This window comes from Pagrus pagrus, assembly GCF_965226575.1.
Source record: "Pagrus pagrus genome assembly, chromosome: 14".
Lineage (NCBI taxonomy): Eukaryota > Metazoa > Chordata > Actinopteri > Spariformes > Sparidae > Pagrus > Pagrus pagrus.
Window position 1 is genome coordinate 16,917,425 of NC_140198.1, and position 16,979 is coordinate 16,934,403.

The 16,979-nt window shown below is 41.4% G+C and overlaps 2 protein-coding genes across 2 annotated transcripts; one reads left to right on the forward strand and one right to left on the reverse strand.

Moving 5' to 3' along the window:
- Nucleotides 1-2,556: 2,556 nt before the first annotated feature.
- Nucleotides 2,557-9,613, forward strand: LOC311269066 (short transient receptor potential channel 2-like; the record flags this gene model as incomplete). Its single annotated transcript, XM_084373045.1, has 13 exons — nt 2,557-2,571; nt 2,837-3,529; nt 3,612-3,812; nt 3,908-4,072; nt 4,169-4,343; nt 4,447-4,647; nt 4,733-4,895; nt 4,986-5,078; nt 6,853-7,045; nt 7,115-7,242; nt 7,327-7,399; nt 7,497-7,614; nt 7,978-9,613. 13 exons carry the CDS (start codon nt 2,557-2,559, stop codon nt 8,871-8,873), a joined length of 3,114 nt encoding a protein of 1,037 aa, XP_084229171.1. The 3' UTR covers nt 8,874-9,613.
- A 708-nt stretch (nt 9,614-10,321) lies between these two features.
- On the reverse strand, nt 10,322-16,149 carry LOC311269719 (ribonucleoside-diphosphate reductase large subunit-like). Its single transcript, XM_084374065.1, has 19 exons — nt 15,967-16,149; nt 15,174-15,262; nt 14,861-15,038; nt 14,444-14,544; nt 14,299-14,358; nt 14,174-14,213; nt 13,895-14,057; nt 13,669-13,810; nt 13,497-13,580; nt 13,231-13,392; nt 13,040-13,119; nt 12,754-12,955; nt 12,499-12,648; nt 12,181-12,402; nt 12,018-12,094; nt 11,766-11,901; nt 11,198-11,293; nt 10,921-11,109; nt 10,322-10,830 (listed from the first exon to the last, which is right to left on the reverse strand). Exons 1-19 carry the CDS (start codon nt 15,983-15,985, stop codon nt 10,639-10,641), a joined length of 2,382 nt encoding a protein of 793 aa, XP_084230191.1. The 5' UTR covers nt 15,986-16,149; the 3' UTR covers nt 10,322-10,638.
- Nucleotides 16,150-16,979: the final 830 nt, after the last annotated feature.

The following is a 16,979-nucleotide window of genomic DNA, read 5'->3' on the forward strand; positions in this document are numbered from 1 at the left end:
GAGCGATGAATAGAGCATGAATGAATGCCACATAGAGTAGATGAATATGTTTACCAGACAGATTTACCCAGGTAAACCATTGCTAAAAATATAAACCAGAGTTTATAAATTAAAATGTTTATATTGTACTTTATTGAATTAGTTTTCTTGAAACTGTAGTAAATATTTCCTTGAAAATATTTTGTTTTTGTACTTCTTAAGAGTTTTCACATGACTTTCTTCCCTTTGCAGCCAACAGTAGCTAGTACTAGTATGCCTTAAGTAACCAGCTGGTAGACTGAAGAACATCACACAGCTTTTAGAGAGTTGTTCTTTTTTGATGCAGTTTTGTACACCATCGCATGCTGTAACGTTTTGTTCTTGATTAATGGAGAGTTGTGAAGATTTTTGTGATGACGTCCTTTGGAGAAACATAACTTGATTTTTTTAGTTATGACAAAAGAAATGTATTACTTCCTGGCCAGATTTCCCAAAAGCATCTCAAGACCAAGATGCTTGTAAAATCAATACTAGGAACCTTGGCTTCGAACACTTGCATACTCTCATCCTTTAGATCATTCATAAAGATTTAAAGACGTTCTCCTCACTGTGTTTATAACCAGAAAAAAATGTTATCACAAAAATATTTGAGCAGTGATTACCAACCAATAAAAAACAGGACATTCACTGAAAATAGATGGTAATTGGCAATCTGTATTTTATTTTACCTCTTGTAAAGAATCCAATCACAACAAAAATAATTTCTGTCATAACAAAGAGACTGAAGTCTACAACGGTTCTCTCCCTCCCTCTGCTGTACAATATTATGCTTACAGTCAGCAGCCGGTCATGCTTCACTTCTACACAAGATTACAGTTGAGTAATGACTGATGAAAATGTACTGGATTTATTCTTGAGTATCATGATCAACTGGGAAGGACTTAAAATTGACATTTATTTCAAGATTGCTCCCTGGAAAATGATTTCAGCCATCTTTTGAATTTAATATGTCTTTGGTGAGACTGAAATCGTCAGCAATCTGATAGACAAACATTTCAGACATTTGTATTGTACAACAGCCTGCAAACTAATGATGATAGCATGGTCTCTGTAAATACAGCTCGTGTCCTGTGGACAGGAATTTGGCCCAAACCCATCAGTGCACATACAGCCAGTGGGTGCAGGAAGTATTCAGATTCTTTACCTTAAGCAACAATATGTAACTTTATGGAAAAATGTAGGCGCTTCTTGAGTCTCATCCTCAGATCAGCAAATAGTGACGCTTTGGGTTGGTGCCAAAACATCAGTGTCATACTGTTTATTATTACTCATGCATTAAAGTTAAAGCAGGATTTTCCTGTTATAGTTGGTTGAGGCGGAGCTCATTTTGACTGGACTGTAACAGAAGATTATTTTCATCATGGATTGCTCTGCTGATTATTTTCTCCATCAATAGATTGCATGTGTGGTTGGCTGGTTTGTCCAAATTGTGAGAAATGCTGTCAAAATCACCCAGAGCCCAAAGTGACACCCTCACAATGTTTGTCTAAACCCCAACATTGTTAAGAATAAATAAGATGTATTAAAGTAGTTGAAGGGAAAAGTCATGACAACTGAGAAGCTGGAAATGTGAAACATTTGGATCTTTTTTGCATGAAAACGATCAAAATAGTTATGTTTTGTGTGCAAAAAACTTAATTTGTGAACTAACTAGCTGTGAAATAGTTGTTGTGGAGTAAACAGTACAGTTCCCTCTGAGTTGATGTTGAGAAAAAGCCTAAAATGGCATGAAAAAGAAAATACTCAAAGTACCTCAAATTTGTTCTAAAGTACACACATAAGAAAATGTACCATACAGGTAATATGACTTGTTGTACAGTGATGAAGAGCCAAGAAGAGAAGCTTCTCGAAAAATTCAAAATTAAAAAAAAAAAAAAATCTAAATATAGACAGTAAACTACACGGAGAGAAAACCTCACATTTGTGTCCCGAGACAAAAATACACAAAAAAGTATAATTTTAGTAACTGGACAGAGATGCTTCAGCTTCAAAGAGAACTGCGTGATTGAAGAGGAGTGAAAATAATCAGAATGTCTTCTCCTTGCAGCTCCTTGTTTTTCTCACTGCTGTGAACTCCTTCCAGCTCCTCTAGGGGAAACGATGACAGCTGCCGCCTGTTCAGTAACAGCTACCTTAATTGTGCTATGGCACTGTTTCCAATGGGGAGACCAGAGTTAATTCCTGTTTGAGCACAGAAACAGTTTGGTTTGGGCCCAGCCAAGCGTGAAACACTTTGAACCCGTTACGTTTTAATTGGCCCTGCCCCATGGGGGATTGAAGTGTGTTATTGAGTTTGTGGGTACTGATTCCATGCAGTCAGCCGGTAGCACATGATCGTAGGACACCAAAGTGCTCAGTTCTCTGAGTGGAGCTGCTTGTGCAATCAACTGATATCTCTCTCCTTTATCGCTGGAGCTCAAAATAGCTTGCAAAAAAATATATTTCATGTCTCAAGAGAATGTGATTGCGCTTCAACTTTAGGATCACTGCTCAAAATTGTGCTGTTTTTCATCAGGAATGGAAAACCTCACGGTAAGAAGAGTTTTATTTACACATGGTTCCGTAGAATTTGTCATTCAATAGATCCGAGTTAAAAAAGTTTGAGAGAGGAGTGAAAAAATGTGGCTCAGTGTGTTCTCTTTGATGCCAGAAAGTGTTTGTGTCCTTTGTGCATTATGCCACATTTTTTTCTTTCGGTAAATTCCTTAATTTTCTCTGAGACTTTCTTTGTTCCCTGATGAAAAATGCATGAATCAACTTCTAACAGTCCTGCCAACTGTCCTGTCCTGTCCCTCAGCCAGAACAATGGCGCGAGATTATGAACAAGAAGATGCGCTTCCCTCCGGAGCTCATCTCTGCCATTCAGGAAGGGAAAACAGAGCTGCTGTCTGGACTGCTGAAGACCGGGGATGGCATAATCCGCCAGCTGGATGAGTCTGAGGACCGGCAGTGGAGGGAAGCCCTCAACCTGTCCATCCGCCTGGGCAGCGAGGATTGCATGGACGCCCTCCTGCAGGGGGTCAAGTTTGACTTCCGGCAGATCCACGAGGCCCTGCTTGTCGCGGTTGACACCAACCAGCCCAGAGTGGTGAAGCGTCTGCTGGACCGCTTGGACCAGGAGAAAGGCAACAAGATGGACGTGCGCTCCTTCTCTCAGGCCATCTTTGACAGCTCCATTGACAACTCCCAGTTTGCCCCTGGCGTCACTCCTTTGACATTAGCCTGCCAGAAAGACCTGTATGAAATAGTCACCATGCTCACCCAAAAGGGTCACATCATCCCATGGCCTCATAAGATATCCTGTGCCTGTCTGGAGTGTCGCAACGGCCGGCAGTACGACCTGCTCAAGTTCTCCTTGTCTCGCATCAACACCTACCGTGGCATCGCCAGCCGCGCTTACCTGTCCGTCACCTCCGAAGATGCCATGCTCCAGGCTTTCGGTCTCAGCAGAGAGCTCCGCATGCTGTCGCAGAAAGAGCCAGAGTTCAAGGTCTGATGACATCTGTAGATATTGTTCCATTTTGTGTGTGGGTTGTTTCTTGACTCTCCCCTGGTGCCACTTTCTCCTGCAGCCTCAGTACCTGGGCCTGGAGCAGCTTTGTCAGGATTTTGCCGTTGAGTTGCTGGGCATGTGTCGCAACCAGTGCGAGGTGACCACCATCTTGAACAGCTGTGGAGAAGACAGCCAGGAAGACTTCGAGGAGCAGGCCTTCGAGAAGGGAATACCCAACCTGTCACGTCTGCGGCTCGCTGTCAACTACAACCAGAAGCAGGTAGGTACTAAATCCTTCTGTTAGCCAGAGATGAGTTAAAGAAGATGTATACTTGATCTATAATTTGTTTCTCCCTCTCTGTGTTTTTTGTGCAGTTTGTGGCCCATCCAATCTGCCAGCAGGTGCTGTCATCTATCTGGTGTGGGCACCTGGCAGGCTGGAGAGGCAGCCGCACGGTCTGGAAGCTGTTTGTCTCTGTGGGGATCTTCCTCACCATGCCTTTCCTCTGCCTCATCTACTGGATCGCACCCAGGTCGAAGGTGCAAAAATTGGCCTATGTAGAGAGAGTTTTCTTATTGTAATGAGAGGTGTGCCTTGGCCCTGACAGATCACATCGTCTTTTGTGTTTTCACCAGGTAGGAAAGATACTAAAGATCCCTGTGATCAAGTTCCTCCTCCACTCAGCCTCCTATCTCTGGTTTCTTATCACGCTACTTGGAGAATCCATAACGATGGAGCTGTATCGAGACAAATTTGCTTCCCGGCAGCAGAACATCCTGCACAGCTCCTTCCACATGGTGTGGGTGGTTGGTAGGTTCACTCTGACTCCCTTCTATGATGTACAAATAGAAAACGGATGCCTGGAGGTGGTTTGAATCAGGTTTCAGGGATAACATGATGCTTTCTCCTGTAGGATTCTTCTGGTATGAGTGTAAGGAAGTGTGGCTCGAAGGGTTGCGGAGCTACTTCCTGGACTGGTGGAACTGCTTGGACGTGATGGTGCTCAGCATGTACCTGGCGTCTTTTGCGTTGCGTGTTCTCATCATGCTCAAAGGTTACTTCCTCTGCCTAGATCACGGCGGCGCAGACGAGTGTTTCTACTTCACTCAGACTGGTGAGGAAATGATACGAGATCATTATTTCAGGATTGTTGCAGAAGTGCTCTTGATGCTGAACTGCTCTGTTTGGTTGTTTTGCAGTGCGTGAGGACTGGCATCAGGAGGACCCCCAGCTGATTGCAGAGGTGCTGTTTGCAGTGACCAGCATGTTGAGCTTCACACGTCTGGCGTACATCCTGCCAGCCCATGAGTCTCTGGGAACTCTGCAGATCTCCATAGGGAAGATGATTGATGACATGATGAGGTAATGGCTCTCTTCATTTTGCCCTATGTATGAACATCTGCACACATATTGACAGAGCCAGTGAGAATGTTGTTTCTTCTGTTTTTTTAGATTCATGTTTATACTGATGATCATTGGAACAGCCTTCCTCTGTGGCATCAACAATGTCTACGTTCCTTATGTCATCTCTCCACATCTTGGCAGGTAAGAATATGGGATCTTCAGCTTCAGAAATATTGTTGTTTCAGCTCAGGGATTCTCATATAAGCATTCAAGCATATCCACCAGTTCTCTAGTCGCCAATAAGAAGAGACTTTAAAAAAAGATTAACCCATCCCATTGGCCAATGGGATGGGTTAATCAGAAGATACCTTGGTGGGCTGAAAAAGAGAGAGATCCAGAAGAACCTTCAGCTCGCAATGTCACGCAGCAAATGAAAGTGCTTCAAAATGGGGCTCTCTTTTTTTCAGTCTTGAAAAATATATGTGCTGGTGACAAATGCTCTGGCCTTTTTCATGGAGTAGTGACATTTTGGCAAATTAGCTTTTTTCACTTCACTTGCTGAGATAAGAGGATCAACACCATTCTCATGGCTGTATGGTAAATATGAAGTTATCTTAGCATGAAGACTGATGGCCAGTGATGAAATGTAACTAGTACAAGTACAATTTCAAGGTGCTTGACTTATTGCCTTTTTCTGCTACTTTGTACTTCCACTCCGCTACATTTTGGAGGCAAATATTGTAATAGAAAAATGCTGAATATCCAATACGATAATCAGTCGACCCATAGTATACGGTGTACATGTGAATATATGAACAATTACTTTTACTTGTAGTTTTGATATCTAAGTACATTTATTGACAGAAAATGACTCCTGATACTTAAGTACAGTTAATATCAGATACTTAAAGACTTTTAATTTAAGTATTATTCACATTGGTTACTTTCACTTTTACCAAAGTTACATGTGAGCACAATATCTTTACATTTACTCTTTGAGTACTTTATACAACCCTGTTCACTGTGTTATATCATGTTTGTTTATACAAACATTTGACTTCTTGGAGTCTTTTCATCACTGTGAGGATGCCAGGCAACAAGCAAAGACTCCAGGAAGTCTGTGTTTCCACCATAAGCCAATTTCCAAAATATCAACTATCCCCTCAGGCCTTCAGCCTTCAGCCTACATAAAACTTGTTCTATATTAGAGCTGGACAGACAAATCGCCTGGGTCAGTATTTCAGATGATATTAGCTCACTGCGTATAAACTGGTGGAGTATTAGAGTTACATGGAGTGTTTTTTAAATGTAAATGTCATTTTTAAATGTCAATATTAGTTTCAGAAATCCAGAACAATTTGGCATACATATCCTGCCACCCCAGAGGAGAACAGACTTTGTTTTGTGAGGCAAAATGTAGAATGAGCTTTATTTCCTGTTTTGCTATTCTCCCTACAAGGACATGTACCTTTTAGTAAAATGTCCTCTATTTATGTTAATTTCTTTTAGCTGGATGATTGTAGGAAAGCTTGAGTTGTGCTTCAGGAAGGGAACATTACTTTGCAGCAGATTTGATTTTCCAAGGCAGAATATTTTGTTTAAGACAACTAACCTGTAATTTTGTGATGAAATTAAATGTATTGACATGTTTGACCACTGCAACTGTGCTTTTGGTCCGTCAAATCATGCAACGTTTGTCCCTAAAGAAGAAAAATCTCTCTTTCATTTTCCTTGTTCATCCTTCTTGTTTTGAATCTTAACAACAAGCTCTCTTTACTTTGTCATCCAAGCATGAAGAAAAGGCTGTGAGATGCACCCACAAATCTTATCTCACAAGATGAGAAGTGATGTCACAGTACTTTTTTTCTAAGATGAGAGAGTGAAATGAATGGCTGCTGAAAATAAGCGTATTCAATACAAATCCTCATGGTTTGTTAAAACATGTGTCATGACACTCTCCTCTGCACTTCTGCAGGTTTAATGAGACGTTCCACTTCTTATTCTGGACCATGTTCGGTGTTGCCAACCAGGACTACGTGGACATGCCGCAGTATGTGTTGGCAGAGTTTGTAGGAAGGATTCTCTACGGCATCTTCACGCTCGTCATCGTCATCGTCCTGCTCAACATGCTCATTGCTATGATCACCAACTCCTTTCAGAAAATTGAGGTAACGACATGTTTTCGCAACGCTCCTGCAATAAAAGCAGAAGCCTGAGACTAATTTTCTTTATTTCAGGATGATGCAGATGTTGAGTGGAAGTTTGCAAGGTCAAAGCTGTACCTCAGTTACTTCAAAGAGGGCCTCACCATGCCTGTGCCCTTTAATATTATCCCCTCACCCAAAGCTGTCTTTTACTTGTTAAGGTGAGCTCTAAAACAAAGCATGACCTGCAAAGACATCTCATGTTTATCTATACACTTAATTATTAATTTTAAATTCTGTTCCAGGGGTATCTTTAGACGACTCTGCTGCTGCTTCAACTGTAATCCTGAGGAAAAATATCCTCCAATAACCTCTATGGTAAGTGTCTGTTACAGGAGTTGGAGAGACTGTAGTAAGAATAATCTTCTAGATTTCAGAAGTACTGTGCACTTAAATGCTAAATGTGTGTTTTAAGAACAATGTTAATGGATCCGAAGAAAGCCAGTTACCTTATCGGCAGCAGGTGACCAGAGCTCTGGTGCAGCGCTACATAGAGTCGGCTCGCAGGGAGTTTGAGGAGACCAAGAGGAAAGGTAGGACTCTGTCAGCGCTGAAGAGTCAGACAGTAACGCTGTCTCTCCTCCATCGCTGTAGTCTTTCTCTTCTACTGGCTATCTCATAAAAATGTTTAAATTATAAATGATATAAATGTTGTGCTTTTGAGTGGTTTGGAGTGTTTTAGGATTGTGATACAGTGAGTAGTGTTCAATATTCAATTAATAAGAAATAAAAAAACAGATCAAGAAATTGTGTTAAATGTTTAAATGCACAAACATCATTAATTTTTTCTAAAGGATTAACTGAACCACCTGAAAAACCTGTAGAGACCGAATAGAACTATTTATTATTTAAGTGCCTGCGTGCCGTGTTGTGATTGGAGTATCCTCTTTCCTCAGATATCGGTAATCGGATTACTGAGCTGAGCAAAGCGATCGTCAGGATTCACAGTGATATGAAAGTGGTTCAGCAGCTTCTGACGGATGATAAGCACAATGGATGCAACGATGCACTGAACAAGGATGGCTCCTCTGTACTAGGAAAATACATCATAGGTGCCAAGAACAATTTCAGAGGTTTTACTGACAGACAAGAAGACAACACACCACTTAAAGTGACTGTGCATGGAGAGGAAGGAACGGATAAAGAAAAGGTTGACTCAGATGTACAACAGGAGTCAGACGCACAGCAGAATCAGGAGGGTGAATGTGGAACAGTTGGATCAAAGCAGGTAACAGACTGTGATGTGGTGAAAATGGAGGAAGGCAGAGCTACAGCAGAGCTGGGAGATCATAAGGAAGCTGAGAAAAAAGAGCAGGTGGAAGGAGACAAAAATGAAAATACTGACAATAAAGTGAAAGAGGAGGAGGTGGTGGCAGGGACAAGTTTTAATAATGTTGGAGAAAAGGTAAAAGCCGAGGACACACAGGTTGAGGCAGAAAAACAAGCGGGAGGAGAGATACTCACGGGGGCAAAGGTGGGTGAAAAGCACACAGAGACGCCTCCCAAGCAAGCTGAAAGCATCAAAGTCAACAATGAGAAGACAGACACAAAGAGTGTATCAAACAAGTTCAAAGACATAGAGCTGCAGGAAAAGAAAGTCGACGCAAAATGGATGAAGGGTAGGAAGGTTGAGTATAATGTAGCAGAGAAGTGTGGCGTAAGGGAGAGCAGCGACAAACCCGGAGCCAAGAAAACCATTCCCTCTCCGACAGGCAGCAGCAGCTCCCAGGACACAGGCTTTGGTTCTCAGGAGGGAGAGGGCTCGATAGATGGGGTGCTAGTGAGACCGTAACCTTGGTTTGTTTTCCCATGTCAAGGACCACACTGACATTTACAGGGTTCGGCCCTTTAATCACCCCATTCAATATCTGACAAGAGGGTTTGTTTTAGGGCTGCAGTTAATCATTGACAATTTGGAGATTTGTCTCCAGCTTCATAATTTTGGCTCTGTTACTGACAGGGCTTGATGATACTGATGTCCGTCAGTCTGGCCATCCGAAAAGTTGGTCCAAAGCAACACATTTCAGCTACAGCCTGGATTGCCATATTTATTTTCCTCTGTGAATTATTCTGTGATTTTTACGAGCCCTTGACGAGCCCTCTTGTCTGGAGACAGATACATTCAGGAATTTCTAAACGAGGCAGAGGAGGGCAGGTCTTAGCAAGAAAAGCAGTAGGACTCATTAATGCATCTCTCAGCTGGGCAATGCTAAGCTAAGCAACTGCTAGCTTTAGCTTCATATTTGCTGTGCAGACATTAGAGTGGTAACTTTCCACAAAAAAAAAGGTTGTACAGTTCCTTTAATCTCAATCACTACTGTCAGAAACTTCTCATGAAGTGTAGTCAATCAGGGTGCAAAAACCTGTTGCTTTCTGGCTTATTCCACTCACATTCACATTGTTTCATTGGTCAGTCGAGTGAGGCAAGTGTGGCAGGCGCTACTCAGCCATTTTCTAAAGCCTCTGTTGGTCATTCTGTTTTCTCTTAATAGCCTTGTGTTCAGTGAAACAAATAAAACATTTGTAAATAGACTTGTTTCCCTGTCTCTGTTGACTAAGGTTATAACGTTGTGCTTGTTTGAACACTTTAATGTGTCTTTTCAGTAGGCAGCAGACCTACAGTCTGCAACTGTGTGACAGTGCAGGTCTCAGCTTGTTTCACACATGCTCCTCCCATGAGGTTGCATGCATGAACACACCAGTTCATTAATTCATCACCTGCATCATCACCTGTCCCAAGACACAACACATCCAGACGCCTGCACTGGAAAAACAGCTTGGCATGTAGTCTTTTGTTGCAAAATTGATGCCATGACCACATTAACCTTCATTTTTTTTTTTTAGCTTCCTCTGTTCTCCTGATCTGCCAGCTTCACCAGAGAATTAAAATATACTTTGTTTTCTGACACAAAAGCCTCACAATATTATTCACGGGTAAAAAAAAATAAAAAAATGTTTTGCAGGCACGAGCATCCCCAGTGACAGACATACTTAATTTCCCTGCCTCTCATTTCCTGATAAACAATATTAAGAACAGCATGCTGACTACTTACCCATTCTTATTTTGCCAATTTTCTCTCTGGATGTAGATATTTTACATTAGTAAAATATAAAGAAATATGCTGTTCTTGCCTCAATAAATGCACGTCTAAATGTGTTTAATAACAAAGTATACATAACCATGGTCAGGTTTTGAGGTAGTCTTGATAATTGTGAAAAAAATTAATGAGACTTGTTAAAAATGATTGTACAAGTTTAATTTTCCACTCATCTAAAAATACAATCATGAAGTTCATTAATGTGACCCACATCTTACAAAACTGCATTGATAAAAAACAAAGGGCAAATATTAATTCCTTACGTACACTATTAATTCTATACAAACATGCATACAAAATTCATGATACAAACCCAGTAAATATTAAATAAGCACCAGAAGGATTTGTGACTTTCAGCGGCATATGTAAAACACATTATGACATCATATACAAATAAAAAGAACCAGGTGTATATGCTGGTGGATGAGGGGAAGTGTGTTTGAGTGAACGACACTTCATTTATGAACCACACATCAGGCACTCATCTCTGTTTGCTAATGAGCAGACCATGGCAGCAGTGTTGCGCTCTTTGGTCTCCTCCTCCTCATTCTTGGTTGTCTGGGCCTCCTTTAGCTGCTCCTTGTTCAGCGTGAACTGAATGGGGTTGGCAGCAGGCTTCGTCCGCAGGTAGTACATGCCAGTTTTCAGGCCCTGCACAGGAAAAGAAGGCAGGTTATCATTACGATGCAGTTTCCTGGCGCTATGGTGCATCAAACCTGCAATCCCTGAGTCTTGACTTACCAACTTCCACCCATAGAAGTGCATGCTGGTCAGTTTGCCATAGTTTGGCTCAGCAATGTGGATGTTCAGGGACTGGCTCTGGTCAATGTAGGCGCCACGATCTGCTGCCATCTTGAGGACGGTCTTCTGGGAGATTTCCCACACAGTTTTATACAGCTGCTTCAGATCATCGGGGATCTCCTCAATATCCTGTGGACAAGTCAAGACATGTTTAAATCACCAAAAAGTGCACATTTTAAATCATAGTGACATTAATTTAATCAGTTTGACTCTGTACCTGGATGGACCCGTTCTGAGCAATCAGCTGGTTCTTCATTTCATCACTCCACAGTCCTCTCTCTGTGAGGTCCTTCAGCAGGTGAGGATTCACAATCTTTGGCAGAGATGGAAAACACACTCAGCAACAGGGCTTTAACTAAAGATTTTCTTCTTTGACGATTAACTTGCTGATTATTTTCACAATTAATTGATTAACCTTCTGGTTTAAAATGTCAAAAAATTGTAAAAGATGCTCATCACAATTTTCCAGAGCCTTAAATGACGTCTTCAAATCTGATCTTTGGTTCAACCAACAATCCAAAATTCTAAGACTCTTCATTGACTGATAAAGTAGTTAGTTTTGTTCAGGAGCAGCAAATCTTTACGTTCAAGAACCTGGAACCGACAAATGTTTGACCATTCTGCTTGAAAAATGACTTAAACAAGTAATTAATTATGAACATAGTACCTTATTTCCTTTTGATAGACTACTCAATTAATTAACAAACTGTTGCAGCTCTTCTAGGTGACAATTTGTTCTTTGGACACACTATTTTGGAGACACAGCGACTTCATTCAGTGCTGACCTGGAACTCTCCTGAGAGCACCCTGCGGGTGTAGATGTTGCTGGTGTAAGCCTCAATAGACTCATTGTTTCCCAGGATCTGAGCAGTGGAAGCAGTGGGCATGGGGGCCAAGAGCAGACTGTTCCTCACACCATGTCTGAGGACACACAAGGGCAATGAAGAAGCTGAATCAAGGATGAGCTACCTTCTCCACATACATTATATATGACCTGCGAAGCATCAACAACAAGAAAGACATTCAGGAAGACTTACTTGGCAATTTTCTCCTTCAGTGCTTTCCAGTCCAACAAATCAGTTGGAGTTTTATCCCACATGTCATACTGAAGGATCTGGAAAACAAAATTAGTTAGGCTCAGATCCCAAACTGATAAACTGTACCTCAGGATGGATTTGAGACATTGTGAAATCTACTCACCCCCTTGCTCACAGGAGAGCCGGCATAGGTTTCATAAGTGCCGAGCTCGGCTGCCAGGTCACAGCTAGCCTCTAGGGAAGCATAGTAGATTGTCTCGAAGATCTGAATGTTGAGCAGTTGGGCCTCTGGGCTTTCAAATGGATAACGCATAAGGATGAAGGCATCAGCCAGACCCTGCACACCGATTCCAATTGGCCTGTGGCGCATGTTCGACCTTTCAGCCTGTAAAGCAGGAGAGTGGAGCCATTTGTTAACACAGAGCACATAAGACCCAGCTGCATGGTCGGCAGAGAATCAACACTCGAGAAGAAAACAAACCTCAGGCACTGGGTAGTAGTTAATGTCAATAATCTTATTGAGGTTCTTGACAATGACTTTGGTGACAGACGCAAGCTTTTTGAAGTCAAAGGTCCTTTCGGGGGTGACATACATGTTGAGGGCAATGGATGCCAGGTTACACACAGCAACCTGCGAACAAACCACATTGAAAAAGAGCATTTAGACAATATAATGGATTATAACATTACAGAAAAAAACCCTATAGGTTGTAAAATAATATCTCCTGGCCCTCACCTCATCTTTGCTTGTATACTCTACGATCTCTGTGCAAAGATTGCTGGATTTGATGGTGCCCAGATTCTGCTGGTTGCTCTTCCTGTTGCAGGCATCCTTGTACAGCATGTATGGCGTACCGGTTTCGGTTTGAGACTCAATGATGGCGTACCACACCTGCTGAGCCTTCACCACACGCCGAGCCCTGCCCTCCTTTTCATATCTGAGGATAAACAGAAGGCATGGGAGGGTCAGCACTGAGAAATGAGTAATTTGTTAAGAACAGAGTTTGGTGTGCTGCTCTTACCGAGTGTAGAGCTGCTCAAACTCCTCTCCCCAACACTCCTCTAACCCGGGACATTCACTGGGACACAATAGAGACCAGTCCTACAAGAGCAGGAGAGAAGCAATAAGTTTCCCCCAAAACCAGCAGAAAAGATAACATTCATATAGCTTACTTCAGACTGTAACCTATTAAAGATTTCCGACAAAATTCACCTGATTGCTTTCCACTCGTTTCATAAAGAGGTCTGGGATCCACATGGCAAAGAACAGGTCTCTGGCCCTCTGCTCATCTTTACCTGTGTTCTTCTTCAACTCCAAGAAGTCAAAGACATCGAAATGCCACGGCTCCAGGTACACAGCGAAGGCTCCAGGTCGCTGAATAAGCGAAAGGAGAGCAGGGTGAATTAACTTACTACCTGAAATGTCAACAACATCATGCTCTGTTATAGTTTGTCTTAGTAAATCTTCTAAATCTTTACCTTGTTTCCACCTTGGTCCACATAGCGTGCTGTGTTGTTGTAGACTCGAAGCATAGGTACCAGTCCATTGGAGTTACCATTTGTCTGAAAAACAAGAACCACAGTAAGTAATACAAAAAATGACACAGATTTTAATCCCTGTTTGATTTTAATCTCTGCATATTTAACTCACCCCAGCAATATAGCTGCCTGTTGCTCTGATACAGCTCACTGCCAGTCCAATACCTCCAGCTGATTTGGAGATGAGGGCGCACTGCTTCAGTGTGTCGTAAATACCCTCGATGCTGTCGTCCTTCATGGCTAGCAAGAAACAACTGTAAAACACCCACAAATTAAATTAGGAAAAAAATGTAAAAGAAAGCATCATAGATGTGTTTCACTTTGCTCAGAGTCCTCACCTGGACAGCTGTGGCCTGTTGGTGCCTGCATTAAACAGAGTAGGTGAGGCGTGGGTGAACCACTTCTCTGACAGCAAGTTGTAGGTCTCAATGGCTGCATCAATGTCTCTCTTGTGAATCCCAACTGCCACTCTCATGAGCATGTGCTGGGGCCTCTCAGCAACTACAGAAAGAGATACATTAGCAATGAATCCATCAATTCATGAATTAATACATCGTTTAACAAATAACTTGTGACAGTGAGTCTCTGCGCCCATAAACATGCTTTTCAACTCTTACCTTTGCCATTAATCTTCAACAAATACGACCGCTCAAGAGTCTGTTCAAGCAAAAGGATGAATTAGATATACACTCCAAAGAACCTGCATGAGATGTGTAAATGTCAAATGAAATTAAAAAATGACCTTAAAGCCAAAGAAGTTGTAAGAGAAGTCCCTGTCGAAAATGATGGCAGAGTTGAGGCGCTGCAAAGACCAGAGAATATCATGTTAAAAATAATGCTCAACAGTGATATCAAATGCACAAAATATACCATCAAATGTGACTTACAGCCTTGTTTTCCATGATGATGTCGAGGGTCTCCTTGGAGATCATAGGAGAATGACGTTTATTTAAGGGGTTCACATAGTTGTACAGGTCTTCCATCACATCTGCAAAGCAGAAAGGAAAGAAAGTGTAATATTAGTAACAATAATTAAACCACTTCATCTATGTACAATAATTCATGCCTTCACCAACACTATAAAAAACAATACACATAGTAATACAAAATTATAGGGGTGCTTTTTCACAGCCAGTGCCATATATTTACAAAGAATACTGCACAAGGTCAATATTGTCTAGCGCATTAATGCTGTTATTTAATTTCAATACAAAGTAGCATAGATATAGATGTGTAATAGATTAATAACATACACAAAAGTCACACAACTTGCATTAGAACAGTAACTTCAAACTTGCACTCACCGCTGAATACTTTCTTGGTCTCTTTGTGCAGGTTCGACACAGCGATTCGTGCGGCCAAGAGTGCATAGTCGGGATGTTTGGTGGTGAGGGTGGCTGCTGTCTCTGCTGCCAGAGTGTCCAGCTCCACGGTGGTGACTCCACTGTACAGACCCTGGATCACCTTCATTGTAATCTGAGCCTGCGGAAACAGATATAAAGGATTATGGTAGAATATCTCTAAATTTTGAATGTGCCAACGGTGTCAATCCATTGGTTGATGTGTCTTTTCTTTTTTTAAATGTTGGTGGATAACTTTAGAGTGGTTTGAACTTACAGGGTCCACAAAGTCAGTGTTGAGCCCATAGCAAAGCTTCTGGATGCGAGATGTGATTTTATCAAAAGTGACTGCCTCCTGACGTCCATCTGAAATACAAAAATATAACTTCATTAGTCCTCAAAATGGATCAATTTCTGATATCAATTCTCAGGAGATATAATGAATAAAACTGCAGTAGTGACCACTCAGGAAATATCACTGCTATAGATGTAAATTTGATTCCCTCCAATGATCAATTAAGAGGGATGCACACGCACTGAACACCTGTCTAACCAGCTATTATAACAACAATAGGGAGGCACCTTGCTGCTTCGCGCCAGAACCACAGATACCAATACATGACTATAATAACCCTTGTCTTACACACCACTTATAGAGGAAGTTTGCCAACGACTTTACTGTGGAAAAAAACTGGGGAGGGAAAGTTTAAACGTCGAAAGCTAGAGAGCAAAACTGGGTCAACAAGCATAAACATTCATTAAAGCCTCGGCGGTGTCGCCTCCATTTGTTGTATGTCACATAAAAGACAAAACAGTGTCGAGCAACAGAGAAAAGGCTTTTGTCCTGTCAAGTCTTTGTTTGGTGTCTCAACGGAAACACAGCAAACAAAGAAACAATAAGCACATTTTAATATGAATGCAACTGAGCTGTAGGTTTAACTGTGGTATTTATTTGTAATATTAACATTTATAGCAGCTTACAGACGCATTATAACCGTTTTTTAGGACCTTTACATCACCTCCAGCATTATCCGACAGTATTTGACAAGAAGAATAATAAAGTTACATACCTCGTTTAATGACATGCATGTTGGCAACACAGCAGCAGGGTTCCTGAGTCAGCAGTTGTCGGTGTTATCTTCTCAGCTGGACGCTTAAATTAAGCGGATAAAGTGGAGTTTGTTCTTGCTCTTTATTACACTGTGAGGACAGCCGGCTTTCTCAGTTGAATCTCAAACTGAGGGCGCCAACAACTCACAGGCCAGTTACACTGCTTTGTGACAGCGGCTCAGCCAATCAGAGGAGACCCCAACACGCGTTCGAGCCAATCACAATCCATGACACGGTCTCCCTTACAGCTTCCGGTCGTCGTTTCTGGGTGAATTCTGGCGGGACATTTACCAAACAACAGGTTAAGTAAGATGTAATTATCAGTTTTGTTTTAGCCGCAGGACTGGACTGTTTTGTTGGAAATTAGCGAGCATTGTAAGGCGAGAAACAACAACATGTGAACGTCACTAAAGTTATAAACAAGTCGAGACAAGTTCTGCAATATGGATGACATTCATAATAATTATAATCATCAGCCAATTTCATTAGTAATTTTAAAAAAAAGTTGCACATAAAATAATTAAGTTTGCTAATTTAATTATGAGTATTATAATTAGCACAGCTTTATTTACAATTAAGGAAACACTGCAGTGTACACAAAAGTTTGGAAACACCTTTTCATTTAATGTTTGTCTTCATTTTTACCTCCTTTTTTACTCATCTTGTAATCACGTAGATCAAGTAAGTGCGAATAAGTGTTTTCTATTCTAGATTTTTCAAAGTAAAGATTATTAAGCATCTCATTTCTTTAATTGACCAATCACATTTACCCCTTCACGATCCAGTTCGATCAGTAAATCTTTGTAAATAGCTCTGTGTAAATGTAAAAAACATCCTCTCTGGGACAAATCAGCAGAACATATCATGCTAAGCACAACTGGTCTGACATTTGTCTTTAAACACGAGCTGATACATGAAGTCACAGCTGTACTGTTTGACCTACATTTCAGAGCTTTATTTTGAAAAAAAAAAA